The sequence below is a fragment of the Poromitra crassiceps genome (assembly GCF_964638095.1).
Source record: "Poromitra crassiceps genome assembly, chromosome: 7".
NCBI lineage: Eukaryota > Metazoa > Chordata > Actinopteri > Beryciformes > Melamphaidae > Poromitra > Poromitra crassiceps.
The window spans coordinates 44,183,734-44,203,690 of NC_139628.1; the positions used below are offsets into that span (position 1 = coordinate 44,183,734).

At 47.7% G+C, this 19,957-nt stretch overlaps 1 protein-coding gene across 1 annotated transcript in view; it reads right to left on the minus strand.

The window, feature by feature from the left end:
* nrxn2b (neurexin 2b) overlaps nt 1-19,957 on the minus strand; it is a gene marked incomplete at both ends in the record, with an annotated part of 582,739 nt that overhangs the window by 145,107 nt on the left and 417,675 nt on the right. Inside the window, one exon of the mRNA XM_083639787.1 lies at nt 6,752-6,933. Coding sequence (XP_083495913.1) covers nt 6,752-6,933 — 182 coding nt within the window. The remainder of the gene's footprint in view (nt 1-6,751; nt 6,934-19,957) is intronic.

The following is a 19,957-nucleotide window of genomic DNA, read 5'->3' on the forward strand; positions in this document are numbered from 1 at the left end:
GCGGCTCACATTGGCATCAAGATCAAGATCCGTTTTTCCGAAGTCCAAGAATTTGGCCGCAAGCTGAAAGAACTGATGTGCACCAGGACCCTTTTTATGAGAAGGTCCCCAAGGTCTCGCAAGGGCATCTCCGTCTGCCAGCAGCCACAGGCAGCAGATACAGCTGCCATATCTCTCTGTCTGCACCCTTCACCCCGCTGCATCTCACACCCCGGGCCCTGCTGCTGGAAATGTCAGGAAGATTGGCCAAGATGATGTCCTGACCTCACAAATGTCAATTTTTACTTTTACTGACGGGATCAAATCCTGCAAACGGCATTGTTTGGGGCACATGCTAGCCTAGGCACTAAAACTAGAAGTGCAAATTCAAGTCATAACCTGTGATGTTTTCCTCGAACTTTACATTTATGTTTCTACTCATACTGATTTATATTTATAACACAATGGTGATTCAACCTATAGCCGGTTAATGAAAGCTTTTGTAGTTAGCATGGACAGACAAAGAGAAGAGAAAATCGAGAAAAAAAACAAAAACAAAAAAAACAAGGAAAAACATGTCCTAGCTCCACCCACACAGTTTGATTGACAGGTGATCTTTGGGAAGTGCAGTCCAGAGAACCGTAGGAATGAGTCCGGCAAACATGGCTGCTAACACTTTTTTTTGCCAGACAGACCCGCCTGGTCCGTGATCGGCGAGCCGCAGAATCACTGGACAGGCGGCCTGTCAATCACGCCCCAAAGCATCGTCTGATTTATCGTCTTTTACTCTTTACTCTCTTTTAATTTTCTTATTGTATTTTACTCTAAATGGGACATAATTTACAAAAGGAACATCATGCTGTGTTGAAGAAGACTTGAAACTAACGATTGAGACCATAAACTCATTAGGAAAGTGTTTACTGAGGTCATAAATCAAGTGAGAAGTAGGATCGTTCTCTCAATGACTTCTATACAATCACACTGCTTTTTAATACAATTGGACGGACAAACCCCGCCTTTATCAGTCACAGACACACGTCCATGTAGAGGGAGAATTTGTCCATCCTGGCTCGTCCTCCTCCATGGTCAGGCCAGGAGCGGTGGGCAGCTGCAGTGAAGCGTCCGCAGACCTACTTCTTCCAACAGACAACGATCTTCTGCATGTTTTTAATGAGGGGATATATATGGAGGAAACCCTAGGGGAGCACGGGGAGAACATGCAAACTCCAAACCCAAACGCCCTTTCTCACAAAGATAACCCCCCTGGGCACCAGGCACCGAAGGCATGGGGAGACATACCCTCAATGTCAACAGCGTCCCAGGCGGGAAACAAACCCAGGACCTTCATGCTGTGAGGCGAGTGTGTGATTCGAGAGCGCTACCACTGCGCCACCGTGCCCCTAGGCCTAGGCTGTATAAATGGGTGAATTAAATTCACTGGACAGTCCCCGGACAGTTGCCATGAACAGTTAAACTAGCTATAGTTTTTTGTACCAGGCTGTAAACGTGTTTATTTCTGATGTAAAGTCGGGCATTTTAACATAGGGGTCTCGGGGAAATGACTCACTTTTGTAGCCAGCCTCAAGTGGCCATTCGAGGAATGCAGTGTTTAATAGTCTGTGCAGATTCATTTTGAGGTGTCTCTATCGTACCCACCATTGCATAATGTATGAATCGCTTAACTTATCTCCAAACTCTAGAAGACATTTTTACTGGCTGCAATTTATTTTTGAATGTATTTACTTCAACTATCCATCATATCTAAAACAGTATCTAGTTTCCATAGTTCCTCACACCCACTTAGACATGCTCAATATCCTTCACTTTTTGCTCCCAAAACTTTTAATGGAATTTGGCGTAGGACCTTCCATTTCAAAACCCCATTTGATTGGAACAACCTGCCTAATTCTCTCCACTCTATTTCTCAACTTTGCATTTTGCATTATTTGCTCTTCTGATAACAACTTGTTCCCGTTTCTAATTGTGTCTATTCATATAAATGGTTTGTGGGGGTGGCTTGTGACTGTTTGAGTGTTGTATTCGTACGCGTTTATTATGTGTACCGGTTAAGGTGCGTTCACACCGACCTATTAAAGTTTGTCGCTGGCGTCGAGTTTACATACAAAGTCAATGCAAACGAGCGATTGAGCGTATATTCGCCTGGGAGAATAATCGCTGGGCGTCCGAGCGGCAGAGACAGAGCGATAGGGAGAAAATACGCTCGTCGCTCAAGATGAAATATTCCAACTCGAGCGAAAATACGCTGGCATCAGTCGCTCGCTGTTCAATGCTGATTGGCTGCCGTGTGAGAGCGAGTCAAGGATCACTCTGGCTTGGAACAAACCGCTGGTTTATTGTGTGGCAACAAACCGCATTGACAGGCTGACAGCTGACATGAAGTGAAGTCTGTACTACCGGTATGCAGCTCGCATTAGGAGCACGCTGATAGGCTTAGCTTGTAAACAATGACGGTGGCTCGTAGTGGACAAACAGCATGACATTGCGTAACGTTATATCCCCCACATGTCCGTCATTTCGTGTGCCTGTTGATGAGCGATTTAAACAGAGCGACAGAGCGATTCCAAAGGGTTGACTTGAGCGACAGAGCGAAAAATAAATATCTCGGTGTGAACGCTCCTTTATTCTCTTTTCTTGTATTGTTGATGCATTTGTGTTTGTAGGCCCCCCCTCTAAAACGAGATGATTCATCCCAAGGGGGTTTTCCTTCAAATAAAGTTCAAAAAAACTTCCACGTTGGCTTCATTTTTCTAAGACAGAGGTTGCCACTTAGTAAGACGTAAGGTCTCGCAAGGACACCTCGCCTTCAAGCCTCTCCCCGGGCCACAGATTCATCAGCACACCCGCCTCGCCCCGTATCTCCCTGCATCTGCATCCAGTTCTGCATCTCCATCTCCATCGCCCCCTGGGCCCTGATGGCGGCATGTCATGAAGACGTGCTGAAACGCTGTCATGGAGATGGAGAGAGGGGGAGAGAGCAGCAGGAGGAGGGAGGGGGGCATATCGAGACACAGGTGCTGTGTGAGAGATAAGGAATAATGTTCCCATCACATCTCGCCGTGCCCACCCGTGCACCAGCATTTGTAGTGAGGGACAGAGAGAGAAACAGCACTGTGTCATACACTGACCCAATGATACAGGCAGTCAGAGAGACAGCACTGTGTCATACACTGACCCAATGATACAGGCAGTCAGAGAGACAGCACTGTGTCATACACTGACCCAATGATACAGGCAGTCAGAGAGACAGCACTGTGTCATACACTGACCCAATGATACAGGCAGTCAGAGAGACAGCACTGTGTCATACACTGACCCAATGATACAGGCAGTCAGAGAGACAGCACTGTGTCATACACTGACCCAATGATACAGGCAGTCAGAGAGACAGCACTGTGTCATACACTGACCCAATGATACAGGCAGTCAGAGAGACAGGAGAGAATTGGGATTACCTACAACAAAAGGTCCTGGAAGGTCCAGAACATCACGTTTACATGACATGGTACATGCCTTAGACCACAGAGCCACCAGGATGGCCCAAATGATACAGGAAAGGATATAGTAATGCTTGAAAAGTGCATGAAAATACAGAATTACAGTTGATTTCTGCTTTGGGACCTTTATTGCAGTGGCCCATTGTCAATGACAAAAAACTGTCAACTATCTGACAAACCAATTTTCTTACAGTTGTGCATAGCTGTTCAGTTTACCATTAAATCATCATTTTCAAATTTGCCAGTCCGGGTTAAAACCTTTGTAATCCTATTAATTGGAGTCCATCCAACAGGCTAACCTCAAAACGCAGGATTAAACGCCGTTTGCGAATTGGCGGCCCCCAATCAGGCCCCAGGTATCGGACCTCCAGGCTGCCCCATCATCGTCTGAACGTGGCGTTATTTTGTAGCTTGACTGGGTCTGCGCGGCCTCCGTCGGATGGGACGATACGGGGGCCAAAGCCCCCCAGGTCCCCGGGTCTAATTTGCCTGTACTTCTCCCCTTGAAGAGGCACGGGCATAATTAAAGGGGCCCAAAGACCCAGCGTGGGACCGCCCGAGTCATTTAGGCGAGCGACTCGGGAGGAACGCCGGCAAATCAAATGTAATTGCAATGGGAGTGGAGGAGCGAGGCGGCTGTGTCTGAGGCACTGATGTGAGAAAGGGCGAGAGATATAGAGGGGGGAGCGCGAGAGAGAGAGAGAGAGAGGTGAGGGAACAAGGGAGTGAATGAAAGAGAGAGAAGTTAGGTGGAGAATAGGCGCTTGAGAGGCGAGGGAGCAGAAGAATGAGTGATGACAGGCAGACACACACTGAGAGGAGACTTTCTTTAAGACTGGAATATAAAAGCTAATGCACCATGCTACATCTAAGCCTCAGCTGAACCCAGCTGAACCCCAGCTGGCCGAGTTGTTTTCAAGGAAAGTTCCTGCTATTTTTCTCTGTTTTTTTGGGGGGAAGATATTTTTCGCTTTAGGGGTGTCTGTTTTGTTTATGTTTGTACGGCTCCTCGGCTTCACACTTTCCAGTTTCATATGGTTCTGAGGCCAAACAACCATTTAAGCCAAGTTGTTCTTTATCATCCTGGCGGGGAAATTAATCCTCTGCATTTGACCCATCATCTACTAGGAACCTTCCTAGAGCTAGGAGCAGTGGGCAGCCGCAGTGCAGCGCCCGCGGAGCAACGCCAGTTCTTTTGCCATTGCCTCGGTCAGGGGCACTGACAGGAGTATTAACCCTAACATACATGTCCTTTGATGGTGGGAGGAAACCGGAGCACCCGGAGGAAACCCACACGAACGAAACTCCACACAGAAAGGACCTGGGAGGGACCGGGGTTCGAACATGGGACCTCTATAAGGTACGGAACAGTACATCACCACCTCCATCTATAAGGTACGGTACATCACCACCTCCACCTCAGCATCATTTGTTGCAGCCATCGCGTTTACAACTCCAGTCTGTCGTCATCACAGTCGTTCTGGTTATTTATCGCCGATGATACAGTGAGAGCTTTCAAACTGGCCTCGACAGCGAGGTGCTGGGCCCATGTGCCGGTCCTCCCACTCCCCCAGCCGATGTGCTCTCTCATCTCCCCTTCTGTCCCTCTCCGCTTAGACAGAGGCTGGATGAGAAGCGACCTGTGGTCAAACTCTGTTCCTGCCGCTCTGCTGGCAGCGGCAGCCCAAACAAATTGGGGTCACGGGGATATTGGAGGGGTGCGATCACACACACACGCGCGCGCGCGTACGTACGTGCACGCAGATAGCCCAGTATCAATGTGAGGCCATCTATCTCTGTGATAGCAGGAGCGATGGAAGAGATGGCGGGAGCAGGGTCGATAACTGTGATGGTGTTTTATCAGCGAGTGCTGTTCGAGGTGCGGGACAAGGCGACGTCTTTCACACCAGCTGGCATTGTACTGTTTGCAGCTCTGAACCTGACCCCGTCTGTGTGTGTGTGTGTGTGTGTGTGTGTGTGTGTGTGTGTGTGACTGTGAGACGCCAGCGACATGATGAGTGGATCAGAGCCACCACGTTTGGCCTTGGCCGCTAATTAAGCAAAAAAGTGCTGTTAAGAGGAAATACGCGCTCGGAAAGCAATATGGGGCGGAGGGAGCAAGAGGGTCAACGAGACAGTTAGCAGCTGCATTGCTGCATTTTTTAAATGCCTGATGTGGCTTAATTGCCATTTAAAGTTGTCATTACAGGTGCTTTTAAAAGGGCCTTTAGCCGAGCATATGAGAGTAATAAGAGCAGAGACGGGGCTAATAACTAGCTTGACAGAGCATAAAAGAGATGCCCTTGGGTGATCATTCATCATTTTCTGCACTCTGCACACATTGTCGCCTCCCCTTCGCCCTCCCCCGAACACGTCCAAGGGCTACGGGAAAATATAGAGAATGTCGCTCACCAGAAAAACCTGACATCCTCCACACACACACACACACACACACACACACACACACACACACACACACACACCTTGAGGACCTCGAGCCACCCCCGAACCCTGTCTGCTATGAAGGTTGACTCAGGCCTGCTGGAACTTTTGAGCCTTTGGGCCTGACCCAAGTCATAGAAGAATCCTGTCTAAAAATCCAAACAGGGCGCAAAACGGTAGAGCTTTTACGAGCCAAAACCTGGAATTACCAATCATTTCCAGCGGAGAAAATAATACCCATGTTGTTGACAGTATCTTTTAACCAAAGTTTGACCCAAAGTATGCTGCGAGATTAGTTAAGTAATCTTTTATTGTCCCCGTGGAGAAATTCATCCTCTGCATTTGACCCATCCTCTACTAGGAACCTTGCCACTGCCTTAGTCAGGGGCACTGACAGGTGTATTATTTAACCCTGACATACATGTATTTGATGGTGGGAGGAAACCCACACAAACATGGGGAGTCCATGCAAACTCCACAATGAAAGGACCTGGGACGGACCGGGGCTCGAACCTTCTTACTGTGAGGTGCTAAGAGTGCTAACCACTGAGCCACCACCATGCCGTCCGATATTCAGCCTAACTCCAACCTGTCAAGCTACAGCATAAGTCTGGCATCTCTTAGGTTGAGAAGAGAGATGGTCCAAAACCAGCAACATCTCACAGTAGCAGCTTCTGTTTGAGTATCCTCCACAAAGATACACTGGATGTAACATCTTCTCATTTACGGCATGTGAGCTTCGGGGCACGTTCCCCATTGTCCCCGCCCTCCATCCCCTCCCCTTCGGGTGACCCCCCCACGGCGGTGTCTCTTACTATGTGCAGCTCCAGGTAATCTCCCAGTCCCTTGGCGCTCTCCACCCTGACCAGAACGGCCTCCTTCAGCTGCGTGCTGAAGCCCACCGCCAGCCGGTCTGCCCGTGTGCTCGGCCGGTCGTTGGGGGGCCAGGTGTACGTGATGAGGGCTCCGCCGCGCCCGAAGATGTAGGTTGTCCCAGCTGCCAAACACAGGAGGAGGAGAACGGGTGTTATCAGGACGTTATAGGATATAAAACTGACATTATAGATAGACACATGAAAACCTGGGGGGGAAAAGGATGTTAGGGTGGAGTTATCAGGGTCCGTTTTGGTTGTTCCCAAATCCCCCCCCCCCCCCCAAAAAAGAAGTGCAGATAGGGTTCGGAGGATATGATTTTGTCCACTGCTGTGAACCGTGGTGATGTGTCATAGCCTCAATGTGACTGAGGGGAATGTGGTGATGTCTCCATGGCAACGATGTGAAGAATTCTGTCCGTCAACAATACATATCAGTAGCTTTAACCAAAGAGTACAGAGATACAAGAGAGAGGGAGCTCTAATGGTTTTTTGAAGACTGCACTTGACTGAAATTTCTGCCTGAAAATGCCTGCTTGCACCAGTGGGACAACAGCAGCACGGAACCATGATGACAGCCAATCCGAGGCAGAGTCGGGCGAGTGTTGCTAAGAAATGTCGTGCTCCCCATGTTGCAATGGAACAAGCTACTGTATTAGGCTTCAGTTCTTATCAATGTAAGTTCTCTGCTTTAGTTTAAAAATGATGATGCAAGGTTAAAGCAGATATGGCAACACCTGAGTTGTAGGAGAGAGAGAAATGTTCCTGGCGGTGTGTGTGTTGTGATCAGCGAGTCATGTTTAGCAGAGTGTTTGGCTGTCACTGCCCTTTTCAAAATGATAATCCCCAGAGCCACCGCAGTTTGGGTTGCCCTCAGTCGGCTTCGGTTTGCGTTGGACGCAAACTAGGGCAAAGCGACAAACTTTGTGTTGGCTATGATGTCAGCAACCACCTCCACACAACGTCAACAAAATAACCCGCTCCGATTTCCCTGTCAAAGAAAAGTCTGCTTCTTCAGCAGCAGCCTAAAAAGAGGTCTGGCCGCCTCAACATGCTGGAGTGAGCCAATGTTTACACTGTAATGGATTTGAATTTGGACTTGGGCTGGCCCCAGTAAAGCCCGCGGCTGGACCACAAGTGATGAGCGTTAGCTGTGATTAGCATAGCGACACGAGACCACGGCGAACTGCTCCCAACCCTGTGTGCCGTCTGTCACCGTGCCTTCTGCAGAACTGCGAAACACACACACACACACACACACTTGAACACATTGATGGTAGCTAAGATAACCTTATGTAATGTGAAAATGTGTTCTTAAAATGTACATGTACCTGTATAGGCCCAATCTTTACATGAAAAGACTCAAGGTGTTGTTATTTATATTGTTATTATGCATAGATTTTCTTTTTCTGGCCCACTTGAGACCAAATTGGGTCCGGTGTGGCCCATAGACTAATGAGCTTGACAGCCCTGTAAAATGAGAAGTAGGGTCATTTTCCCATTCACTTCTATGCATTTTTTTTTTTTGAACGAGGCTGTAAACCTGTTTATTTCTGTTGTAAAGTTGGGCATAGTGGTCATAAAAAAAAAATGCCGTTTTTGGCCATTCCATGTTGGCTTCATTTTTTCAGAAGTGGAGATGATGGTGGGTTGGCACAAAGAAACATGCATACATAAACACACACACATAAGCATGCCTTTTCATAGTGTTGTTTGTTTTTCATGGCCTGACAGCAGGGGATGTAGCTGTGGATGCAGAGAGGAGCCTGTGATGACTGCAGGGCCAAAGCACCTCCACCACAACACTGACTCACACACCCTGGAACACACACGGCAGAAGAATGGAGACATGCAGCCTTCCTATCTTGCGCGCGCACGCACACATGCACACGCACGCACGCACGTGCACACACACACGCACACACACACACACACACAGTTACCTGAAACCTTCATTATCTAACAGTCCGCTGGTAGCCATTTGAAATCGGCTGACACAACTCAGCTCCCCCTCCTCCTCCTTCTCTTTCTCTCTTCTCTCTCTCTCCTTCTCTTTCACTCTCTCCATCCCTCCCTCCCTCCCTCCCAGCGGAGCCGAGCCCTCTGCTCAGCTCTTGTTGTGTTCTCCAGGCTGTATTATTTTAGCGCTGACTAATTATCGCAGCATGGCAAGGAGGGCTATAAAGAGGTTGTGCCGCCAGAGGACGGCTAAGGAGAAAGACAACGCGGAAGGAGAGATAGAAGGAGGATGGGAGAAACTAGATGTTTTCTTTTCTTTTTCCTCTCCAGCAGACTGTGTGTGTATGTTGTTTTTTTAAGCGGAGCAGCACCGGAGCCATACTGAAGCCGGGGCGGAGAGACAGATGTGGAGGAAGAGGAGGAGAGATTTTCTAAAATGGCCGACAGACAGAGAGGCAGGGGAGCCATGTTGTGAAAGATGAGAGAGTGTGTTGGGGGAAGATGAGAGAGTAGCTAATATATATAGGGGAAGTCGCGGGGTGCTGCAGGTACGCGCACACACACAGACATGCAAACATATTGAGGTGAGGAAGAGCGATAGAGGAGAGAGATGAGAGGGGAGCAATGCTGCGACGATGAGAGAGAAGTTAATAGTAGTCGAGGACAGACACAGGCACTCCTGCGGACTCACATCGTACTAGCACAACCACATCCACGGAGAGGAGAGAACGAAGAGTATAGAGGGAGGTAGTAGACATATCCATTTTTTTCTCTCTCGCTTTGCGAAGAGATGCCATTTCCGCCACCAGCGCCCAAGCTGCACAATGTAATTGACTCAACGTAAAGCAGAGGCACGGCTACAATCTAATAAATGAGCAGTGTGCCTCCAGATGTAGCAGAGAGGGACTGGGCCTGTCGATAGTTACTGTAAGCCTCAGTGAGCCCTTTCATTGCATTCTGGTTGGATGGGCGAGGCGAGATCTACCCTGCAAAACATCACATCACAGCTGGGATACATTTCCAATATGGAAACTTTTTTTTCCCACCGGTGGAAAGCACAACAAAGCACATTTACTCATATACTGTACTTGAGTACAATTTTGAGGTACTGACACTCTACCTGAGTATTTCCATTTTGTGAGACTTTCTATTTTTTACTCCACTACATTTCAGAGGGAAATGTTGTACTTTTGACTCCATTTGATTTATCTGGGTTGGAGTTACTATGGTGGTAATTACTTTGCAGAATAAGGTTTCACATGTAAAACATATGATAAGCTCCCAAAAATTGTTAAGGCGCGTTCACATCGACCTATTAAAAGTTTTTCGCTGGCATCGAGTTTACATACAAAGTAAATGCAAACGAGCGATTGAGCGTATATTCGCCCGGGAGAAAAATCGTTGGGCGTCTGAGCGACAGAGACAGAGTGATAGGGCGAAAATTCGCTCGTCGCCCGGGATGAAATATCCCAACTCGAACGAAATTTCGCTGGCAACAGTCGCTTGCTGCTCAACGCTGATTGGCTGCCGTAACCCCGGAGTATTTATTCATTCTTGCATCGGGGAGAAACGCAGTTGTGTTGTTTGCGTTTTCATCCTGTCTAACGTTAGAGCTGTGTGCTGTCTGTTGTCTGTCTGTGTGCTCTCTCGTTTCTCAAGCTCGCTGCACCGACACAGGTTATGCCAATTGTGCACAAATAGTCTCTCCCTCTCTCCAAGTTCTGATTATGAACACCTCGGCCCGAGGAAAGGTTTGCGGAGCTCCGCCTTGCGCTGCCTTCCTGGAGTATGTCCTGTGCATTACGCTCCCCGACCGACCTCGGAATTGTGCCTGTTGACGAGCGATTTAAACACAGCGACAGAGTGATTCCAAAGGGTTGAGTCGAGCGACAGGGAGAAAAATAAATATCTTGGTGTGAACAAAGATTTAGAGACAATAATTTAGCACTGAGCACTTTTACTTTTGACACTTTACTTTTAACATTTTACTGCTAATACTTCTATACTTTTTATGCAGACTTTTGCTTTTAACAACGTATTTTCCATTATGGCATTTCATTATGGTATTGCTACATTTACTTAAGTAAATGTGTGGAGTACTTGTCCCACCACTGCTTTTTTCAAATGGGTTAGCTTAGTTAGGTTAGATAGATCAGTTTGCCAATTAGCCGTCATTAGTAATTGGATATCGGCCAGTCAGTGTAATCTACTGCCATCTACAATGTTACAATGTTACAATGTCTAATATCAAACCAACCGTCATATTTCAGTCTTGTTTCTAAAAAAATAAAACTTGTTCTAAAAATTTCTTCCATGGAGGTGTGGGCAGAACAGCGAAGCAGGTGGGTGTTCAATCTAACAGGTTGCAGGTGACACCGTGACACTGACACGGGAAAGCAAAGAGGAGAGCTCTTCACACTTCAACTGACACATGTACAGTAACAGAAGACAATGATCCAACAAAGACTGACTGGGGAACAAGATCTACACATGGGGAGGTGATTACAATTGAGACACAGCTGGGACAGAAGGACTGGCACATGAGGAACTAAAAGAACCAGACACAATACACAAAGAAATACAAAATCTAGACATACAACCATTCAGAAAGTCACAACCATCACATTTGCAGGCACGGAAGAAGACTATCACGCACTTATTTAATCTCGTCTTGATTATTTAACTCTCTGTATTGTTGCATCAACCAGAGAATTACAGTAGTGCAGAATGCAGCAGCTCGACTTTTAACTACAACTAAGAGGAGAGATCATAACTCCCATTTTAGCCAGTTTACACTGCCGATTAGAGAATCAATTAAACACTTTGTCTCCTTATAAAACAGTGGAGTATGACATCTGTTGACAAAATCCAGCATGTTCAAACAGGGCCTCTAAACTTTGGAACATACGGTTGCCCTTTTCAATATTTTGATGTGTTGCATTCATTTGCTTTCTTTTTACTCTCGCTGCCTTCTCTTTATAAAGCACTTTGCAACTTTGAAAACTTCTGCATATGAATACCATTCATCCAATTTATGATCTAACATTAATAAGCCGTGCGGTGTTGATTATCACTGCATACACTGATACATCTAATCACAGTCGAAGTCACATCAATTAACAACATGTTTTCCTGTGGAGAATCTACCATATGCTTAGTCTTCCCCGGAGAGCACTCCATGCTGTTGACACAAGTATCGGAGTCGCACTTGTCACGTTTTTACACCGGAGGGAAAGTCGCAGTGTTGGAGAATTGAGCAAACGAGGGGAGAGGTGGAGGGGGGGAAGGAGACACAATAGGTAAGAAACAGAAACAATAGGTGTTTATCAAATCCAAGAATGGCGGGTGGATACTCGTGCCCTTGTGGAGGACACTCTTCCCCTAAGTTGTCTTGCAGAGAACAAAGTTAGAAACTTCGAGGAAGCGGAGGGAGAAGAAGGCCTTGGTGGTTTGAGGTGAGCCAATGAAAGCCTGGTTCCACAAACACGATGGAGTGTGTGTGTGTGGGCAAAATGACGCGACTGCATCAAAAACAACTCGGAACCGATAAAATACTGATCCGGGAGCTACTCAATTTATGTTCATGCTGCCTAGTATCGATCTATCCAACTACGCATGGCGAGTGTGTTGCTAGGGAACCTGAGGAAGTGCAGTGTGGAATTTGGTCCAATTTGGACACCCACCTACTGGCAACACAGGAAGTGGTTTGTAACTCACCGCTGCACATCGTTGCCACAAACTTCACGTTTGATCAGAGTCCCAGTCTGAAGACATCTACATGCCATAATTCAGTAATAGTCATAGTGGCAACACAAAAAGTGGTTTGTAACTCGGCTGTACATGGTCAATACGCCGCAAACATCACGTTTGATAAGAGTCCCGGATGCTGGTTTCCTGTTTTAAAAACAGTCCGTCTCCTCCGCCGCTGTTCACCTGTTTTAAAAACTGAGTTCAAACTAAATGAGCGCGGCCTTGTGGAGCCGGGCAGAGTATGGATTCCTCTGACCTTCAGTCCACTGCGCTCTAATCAAGCAATCTGCCTGCTCGCTTTCACTAGAATAACAATAATGATGGAAATGCTCTGTTGAGCCCACCCCAAAAAAGAAGAAGAAAAAAGGAAGGATAAATATTTATTACTTTTGTCCAATTAGCTCTGGCGCCATCGATCCAGCCAATCAATCCTACCTGGAGTGCCGGAGGTGGGGAGAGTGCAAGGAGATGAATCAAAACATCGCGGGACGCCCCTTGATTATTATTTCCATTCGCGGGGGCAGGCTGGGTAATTTGATTTGAAGAAAAGAAAAAGAAAATACCATTCTCCTTTGTCGGCGGATCCGGCGGAAAAATAATCGGAAAAGACAGGTGATACACAGCGGTAATGAAAAACCTATTGATTTGGATTTTTCATATCTTTTTTCAGCCCTCTCTTTCTCTCGACATCGGGGCGAGAGGAGAGCGTATTCAGGAATGAGTTTATCATTCGCGATGCCATTGATTTGGAGCTGTGGATTCCAGGCCACTGCCGTCTACCGTGGACATAAACAGGTCACATCGGCGGAAAGCGCTGCGGTCAATGGTGGCGTGTCCGAACGCCAGCCGCAAAGCCTCATGGGAATGGACAACATGAAGAGGGCGAGGCCAGATGAAAACTCGAGGACTGGCGAATGTGGCGATTAAATCAATTGTCGGGAAGCAATACGTCTCAAGACACACACACGTACTGAACACCCACGCAAATTCCTATACACTCTTCTAAACTCTCGCACACACTCTCAAACATCTAAACTCTCAGACACACTCTCAAACAATAACTCAATAACACACTGATGGTTCCTCCCAGCCTTTGTGTATTATTGCACCAGCGCCGACTCTTCTTTGAAGTAGTTAAGGAGAGACACATAGCTATTGATTTCCTTTAAAGAAGAAACCCTTTTGGTTGCTTTCTGTTTTGATGCTCCATATGGTTCAGAGACACTTACAAAGGGATGTGTGGACTGAACCAAAGGGATGTGTGGACTGGGGGGGGAGGGAAATAGAAAAAAGAAGCCAGACAAAAATGGAGAGATGAGACGTTCGGCAAAAGTTTCCAGACAGCTGTTGTTCTTTGAAGACATGGAGGTACGCACGCGGGCGGGAACTGGGAGCAGACGCTCTCGGTTTTTACTTTGTTTTCAAACGGATTTCCCCCATTTTCTCCCCAATCGTACCCCTGCCAAACGGTCCCAGTCGTTGCTCCACCCTCTCTGCCCATCTGGGAAGAGCTGTAGACTGGCACATGCTTCCTCCGATACATGTGCAGTGGCCAGTCGTTTCCTTTCACATGAAAGCGAGACGTTTCACCGGCAGGATGTAGCGCGTGGGAGGATCACGCTATTCGCCCCCCCGTGAACAGGTGCCTCTAGTGAGGAGGCGCTAGTGCAGCGACCAGGACACATACCCTTTAATCCAGCTTCCCACCTGCAGAGCCGGCCAATTGTGCCTGTATGGACCAAGCCGGAGGTAACACGGGGGCTCGAACCTGCGACCCTTGGTGTTTGTAGACAGGAAATCTTCCCGCTGCACTACCCGGGATGCCACGCTCTCGGGGGTTTGGACATTTAAGGGTCTTTCTTCCATCTCGTTCCCTCGCTGACGGGTTCGCGCGGACACGCATGGCCGCACGCACACGCACACGCCGCACATCTCTTTGGTAGCCTAACAACCTCGTCAGCGTTCTCGCCCTCGCTCTGATAGCTGTTCCTCTGCAGCCGTGTAGAGGAAAATGTTGCGACAGCATCCCGAAGATTGGCTGCATCTAGCGTGGAAATGACAAGTCGGGCGACTCGGGGCCCTCTCTGATGGGGTTGGATAATATTCCTGCTCTATCTATCCTGTCGCTGAGATTGCTTTGAAGGATGTGGGGTAGGATGTGGGGTGGGTGGGTGGGTGCGGGGGGGCGGGGGACCTTTCTGTTACATGAGGCGAGATTATTACGGCACTCTCGGAAGGGATGCGCCATTTTGGCCACTCTCCTGTCTCCGGGGGAGTGGTGGTGAACACATGGTGGTTCCACGTGTGTCTGTTTGCTTTTTTGCATTGTGTCTTACTAGATACACGGGCGTGTCGTGTTGACTCATGCTTTCTGATTCTGAAGTGTGCAAAAAGAGTCCATAGAGCCTGTCAGTCACACCTGGAATTAATAGCATTTCCAAATGCATTTGGTGTCACGTTGTAGTATGGAATGGCTGTGGTTCGCCACATATAGGACGGTACGAGGGAGAAAGTTGAGACAATCACAGGAAAAGTGTTGGGAAGACCATTTAGGATAGGTTTTCTGTGAAATCGGTTCTGGAGAGTTCTGTAGTGGCAGTTGGGGAGGTGAGCAGCCTGGTACTTTTTGAATAGTAATTGGGCTGACCTTATACTTTACGTAATTATGCGTCGGCAGATGTTATTGATGTGGGTCAGCTAGCCGACTCTAAGCTAACCAGGTAAACTGTCACCTTACACTGACTGAGTCCACCATTTTGACCCTGACAACCACATATGGTTTTAACAGCGAAAGTTCAAAACATAGAAGCACATAAGCAAGTTAGCTTAATAGGAAACAGTAACTTACGTCTGCGTCTTTTCCTATGCTAAATGAGTTAAGTCAGGATGCATTGAAGCACCTTTCCTTAGCATTTAGAGAATTCGAATAGTCATGGCTGCCACTTAGATACCTCTGGTGCATTTCAGTCAGTTAGGAACCTTCCTAAGCAAAAAAAGACAATCCGAACGCAGTCTTAGTTCGGAAAAACGATGGTTATTTGGCTCCGCGAATGAGATTACTTCTGCCTTCGCTTCGGAAACACTTCTGCCTCGGAGAAATGTTTGCATAAACAAACCTCCAATCTGCTGATAACACTCCTTGTTTTGATTATTTCCACCATGAGCTGGTGCTCTAATGAGTAGCTTGTGACTCCAGGTGGGGAGATACAGTTTGACAGGATTCAAGAAACTGATGATTTGCTCACAGAGGCTTGTTTGAAACAAGTCGGTGATGTCCCTGGAGAGGATGCTGCTACCCCAGAGTGAAGTTTATACAAATATCCTTCCTGGGAGATGACTACGCAGTAGGTGCTCTCCTTCACTGAGGCTAATACAGGAAGGGGGTGGGGAGCGGGGAGAAGTCGACAGATGACTCGATGCAGGGGAGGAGGTGAGGGTTAGGGGTTGAAGGGGCAGACCACCCCGATAAGAAGAGAAATGGCGTTTCAGAGAGGGGGAAGTTGCTAGGCAGGACGGCATGCCCGGCACGGCCCGCATATATCATCCGGAAAGCTTATCGATCGCCCCAAAATGCCCTCCTCTGTCTGATAACATGCTCGATAGTCTGGCGGGGTTGAGACAGCGACGCCCTGCAGAGCTGCTGAGAGGGACGATGGCAGATTCTTATCGAAAGGAGCAGACACGAACAGACACGCACACGCCACACACACACACACACACACACGTTCACTCACTCACGGATGCAAATGCCGAAGCGCGCGCACACACGCTTTTGTGCACATTCACAGAATTAACAGGAATCAAGTCTAGACTTGACTGTCTGCCAGTTTCATCAAGTTTAATTTCCAAGCGTCAGAATAGAATACAGGGTGGATTTTGCAGCTGGAGCGAATGTGAAAATGAAAACCTCAGAATAGCATCAGTATGCACAGGCAGGTCGACGTGACTGGGCTGATTTCTCACCAGAAGAACAGCAGAAGAAACTGCGACATTTCAAGAGACCTATTAAAAGTGAATTGACTGTAAGACCCAGCATTCTTTATTTAACTGTATTAAAGAGCTTCTACTGTACAGCCAGCTGGTTGCAGGCGTCATTCTAGCCTGGTAAAAAAAAACGTTCTGTTTCGCAGACTCCAGTCCCTCCACAGTGATTTCAGGGGGCGGGAGCACTTTGCCTTGACAGACAACTCCCTCAGCCAATCATTGTCGCCAAATCCAATCCAAATCTATTCGGAAGAACGGCGAAAACGTCTGTTTTCCGCCGAGAAACTCTGCGGGTGCATACTCTTGTTCTATTTAAATTGTCATTGAGTCTAATTCTGCAATAACTGCACTTAAGGGTGTGTGTAATCTACTAACGTTACAGCTCGCTTCGGGTAGCCACCATTATTGTTTTGCCAGCAGATTGACGCCCTGATTGGACGGTTACGTTGTCAACTACGAGGCAGGTCCCTCATTGGACCGCGCGGTTACATTCTTATTTCTGGAAATCGCTGGGGGCGGGCAAGAGCCCAGATTGATCAATTTACAAGAACCTAACAACGTGAGTTCACTTGATCAGGATCATTCATACTACATAGCATTAATGTCCAGTATAGTCGTGCACACTTGAAAACGACGTACACAAATTGGTATATCCACACTGACACAAGGGAGGCTCTGATGCACACATTATGCACCGGCTCACTCATAAACACCTGCAGCAGCAGCATCCATTCACTCTAACTCTAATAACCTGCCAATCAAGCGCCAGGGGCAGACAGAGGCTTGTGAATATTTCAGCTGAAGGCTCTGCCCTGGGACTCTGCTTGTTAATTATTTACCACATTCAGAGAGGGTATACACACCGGCGCATCAGCCAACCCCAACGCACAATCCACACACACACACACACACACACGCACGCACACACACGTGTACACACACATGCACGCACGCACACGCACACAGATCAGAGATGTGAACGCTGAACTACGCCATTAGCGAGGAGTCCGCTGTGAATTATGTTGAAAGATGCAATGAGCAGGAGGCAGTCAGTAGCTCTGTTCAAACCCGTTCCCTATTACAGAAATAATGCACTATGCAGTAGTAGTGTATCCGCCATTTTCTAGTGTCCCAATAGAGATGAAATGGTATGAACATCTCATATCAGATTATAGATTATATAACCTGCTGTCACGATTCTTGGTTTGTTTATGAAGATACTTTTTTTTTTGATGCAACGATATTAAATGTAGTGTCCGAAATGTTGTTCAGTCGTTGCCCATATAGTTCACTATATGATAAACAACACTACATGGTGAATTAGTGAATGAGTGAACCATTCCGAACGCAGGTAGTGTGTGTCTGTGTGTGTGTGTGTGTGTGTGTGTGTGTGTGTGTGTGTGTGCGCATGGAAAAAGAGAGATCAGTAGAGAGACATACTGTACTTGTAGGTGTCGGCACTGTCAAGCCTTCACATGTGGCTTGGCAAAGGAATAATATGAGACAGACATGCAGAGGAGAACATCCTCATCTCCCATACAGAGGGATTAAGCCACCATGCTCTGAAAAGGTCAGACTGTTTTGTTCTTGCTAGATCTGAGGGAATACAGGTGTGTGTGTGTGTGTGTGTGTGTGTGTGTGTGTGTGTGTGTGTGTGTGTGTGTGTGTGTGTGTGTGTGTGTGTGTGTGTGTGCGTGTGCGTGTGCGTGTGTAAGTATGCGTGGGAGTTTTGTACACAGTTGCAATTGCCTGTGGATTGCTATTATTAATGTTTAATAGCCCTGGGCACCATTAGTGTTAACATCATCCTAATGATGCTGGAGTGGCTTCCACACTAAGAAAACAAACATGGGCTAAAGCTGCGGTGACCTTATGAAATGGTGGCCCGCACGGGTTATTCAGTTATTAACAGTTATTCCATGTCAAGGACCACCCAAATACATGCTTTCATCCCCGGACCCATTATGATCACATCCAAACAAATGCTAACCGAAAATATTTTCGTTTTGAATGAACAGCCACATTATACGTGGGTGGTTCGGCTGAAATATGTAAACAACATTCGCCATCCATATCCGTTCTTTCTTTTTGCCTTGAAAGGGAAATAAAAATATCAAACATCAAACTATACACAATGTTGCTGGGGGACCCACTGGGAGCCCATTCCAGGCCCATTTGTGGTTCCTGGACGCCACTTTGGGAAGCGCTGGTGCAACGCCGTTAAAAGCGAATGGGGAGCGGGAAATCTCTGGGCTCGCCGGGGCTACCGTTAAGCTAGCACAGCTAGCCTAGCCGCGAGCTCTGCCCCACCAAATGGAATTAGCCTCTATCGAATTCACCTTTCCAGTTTGTTACGGGGCTGTAATGGCCTTCTCAGAAATAGAATGAGCGAGCCAACACCTCCTCGCACACACACTCCGTTCCTCCCACGAAACATCAACTTCCACTTTAGGCATGAGATAGACTGGGGAGGGTGGGAGGCTGCGTTCTAAATGGTTCTTTAATTAAATGAGTTGAGTGCAGTGGAGTGCTCGGATGACTTGTTATTGTGGTGCCGGAGGTGAGTAGGTGGGGCTTGAAGGAACCAAGAAGCGGTTGCGCGCCTGACCTTCCTCTCGGACAAGGTGAAAGGAAGTTATGGATAGATGCTGCCGGGTGGGATGGATGAGCAGGGGTGGCTAGAGGAGTGGGAGAGAGCGGTGGAGGTGATGATAGAGCGAGGGAGTTATCGAAGGAGATGGAGGGAGAGAGAGAGTGACAGAGCGAGGGAGTTATTGAAGGAGATGGAGGGAGAGAGGGTGAGAGAGAGCGAGGGAGGTGAAGAGGATCGATGGGGGAGCCTCCTCCTCGGAGCTCGCTCTCTCTTCCTCAGACTCCAGGGCATCCCACATCAAAGGCAGAGGCGGATGGAGCGGAGAGATGAAAGCACAACACAGTCTGTAGCGTATACATGTGAGGCGCATCATGCATTAAGCCCCGCACGTCGCAGCGCCGGGCGTGTTCTGACACAGGCATGACGTGCTGGCACGGGTCAGTCCACACGGGGGCTTTCCGGGGGTCTCGCGCGGCCTCGGCCGTCATCGAACACATGAAAGCCTTGAACCTTTGCACGAGAGGCACGTTCATTTTCTGCCCACAGAAGATCCATTACGAGCCATGAGAAAGCACATCAGTCACTCGGCGCAGCTGCTAGCTTGCGCTTGCATCCATAAAGATTAGTCTTTGAAGACATGACTATAACAGATATATGTGGGTATTCTTTGAAGACCAACTGTGGTCCAAGCTTGGCTCTAGATCTTTTCTGATCTTAAGAGACTAAGGGGTGAAATATGCCATGCACTCCTTGTATTGAATTAAAAATATTTTATGTAGATGGAGCAGATCCACCAAAAAGGGGGATTTCAAAAGCCATCTACAAACCAACCCTCAGAGGATCTGGGCTTAGTCATCTGAAAT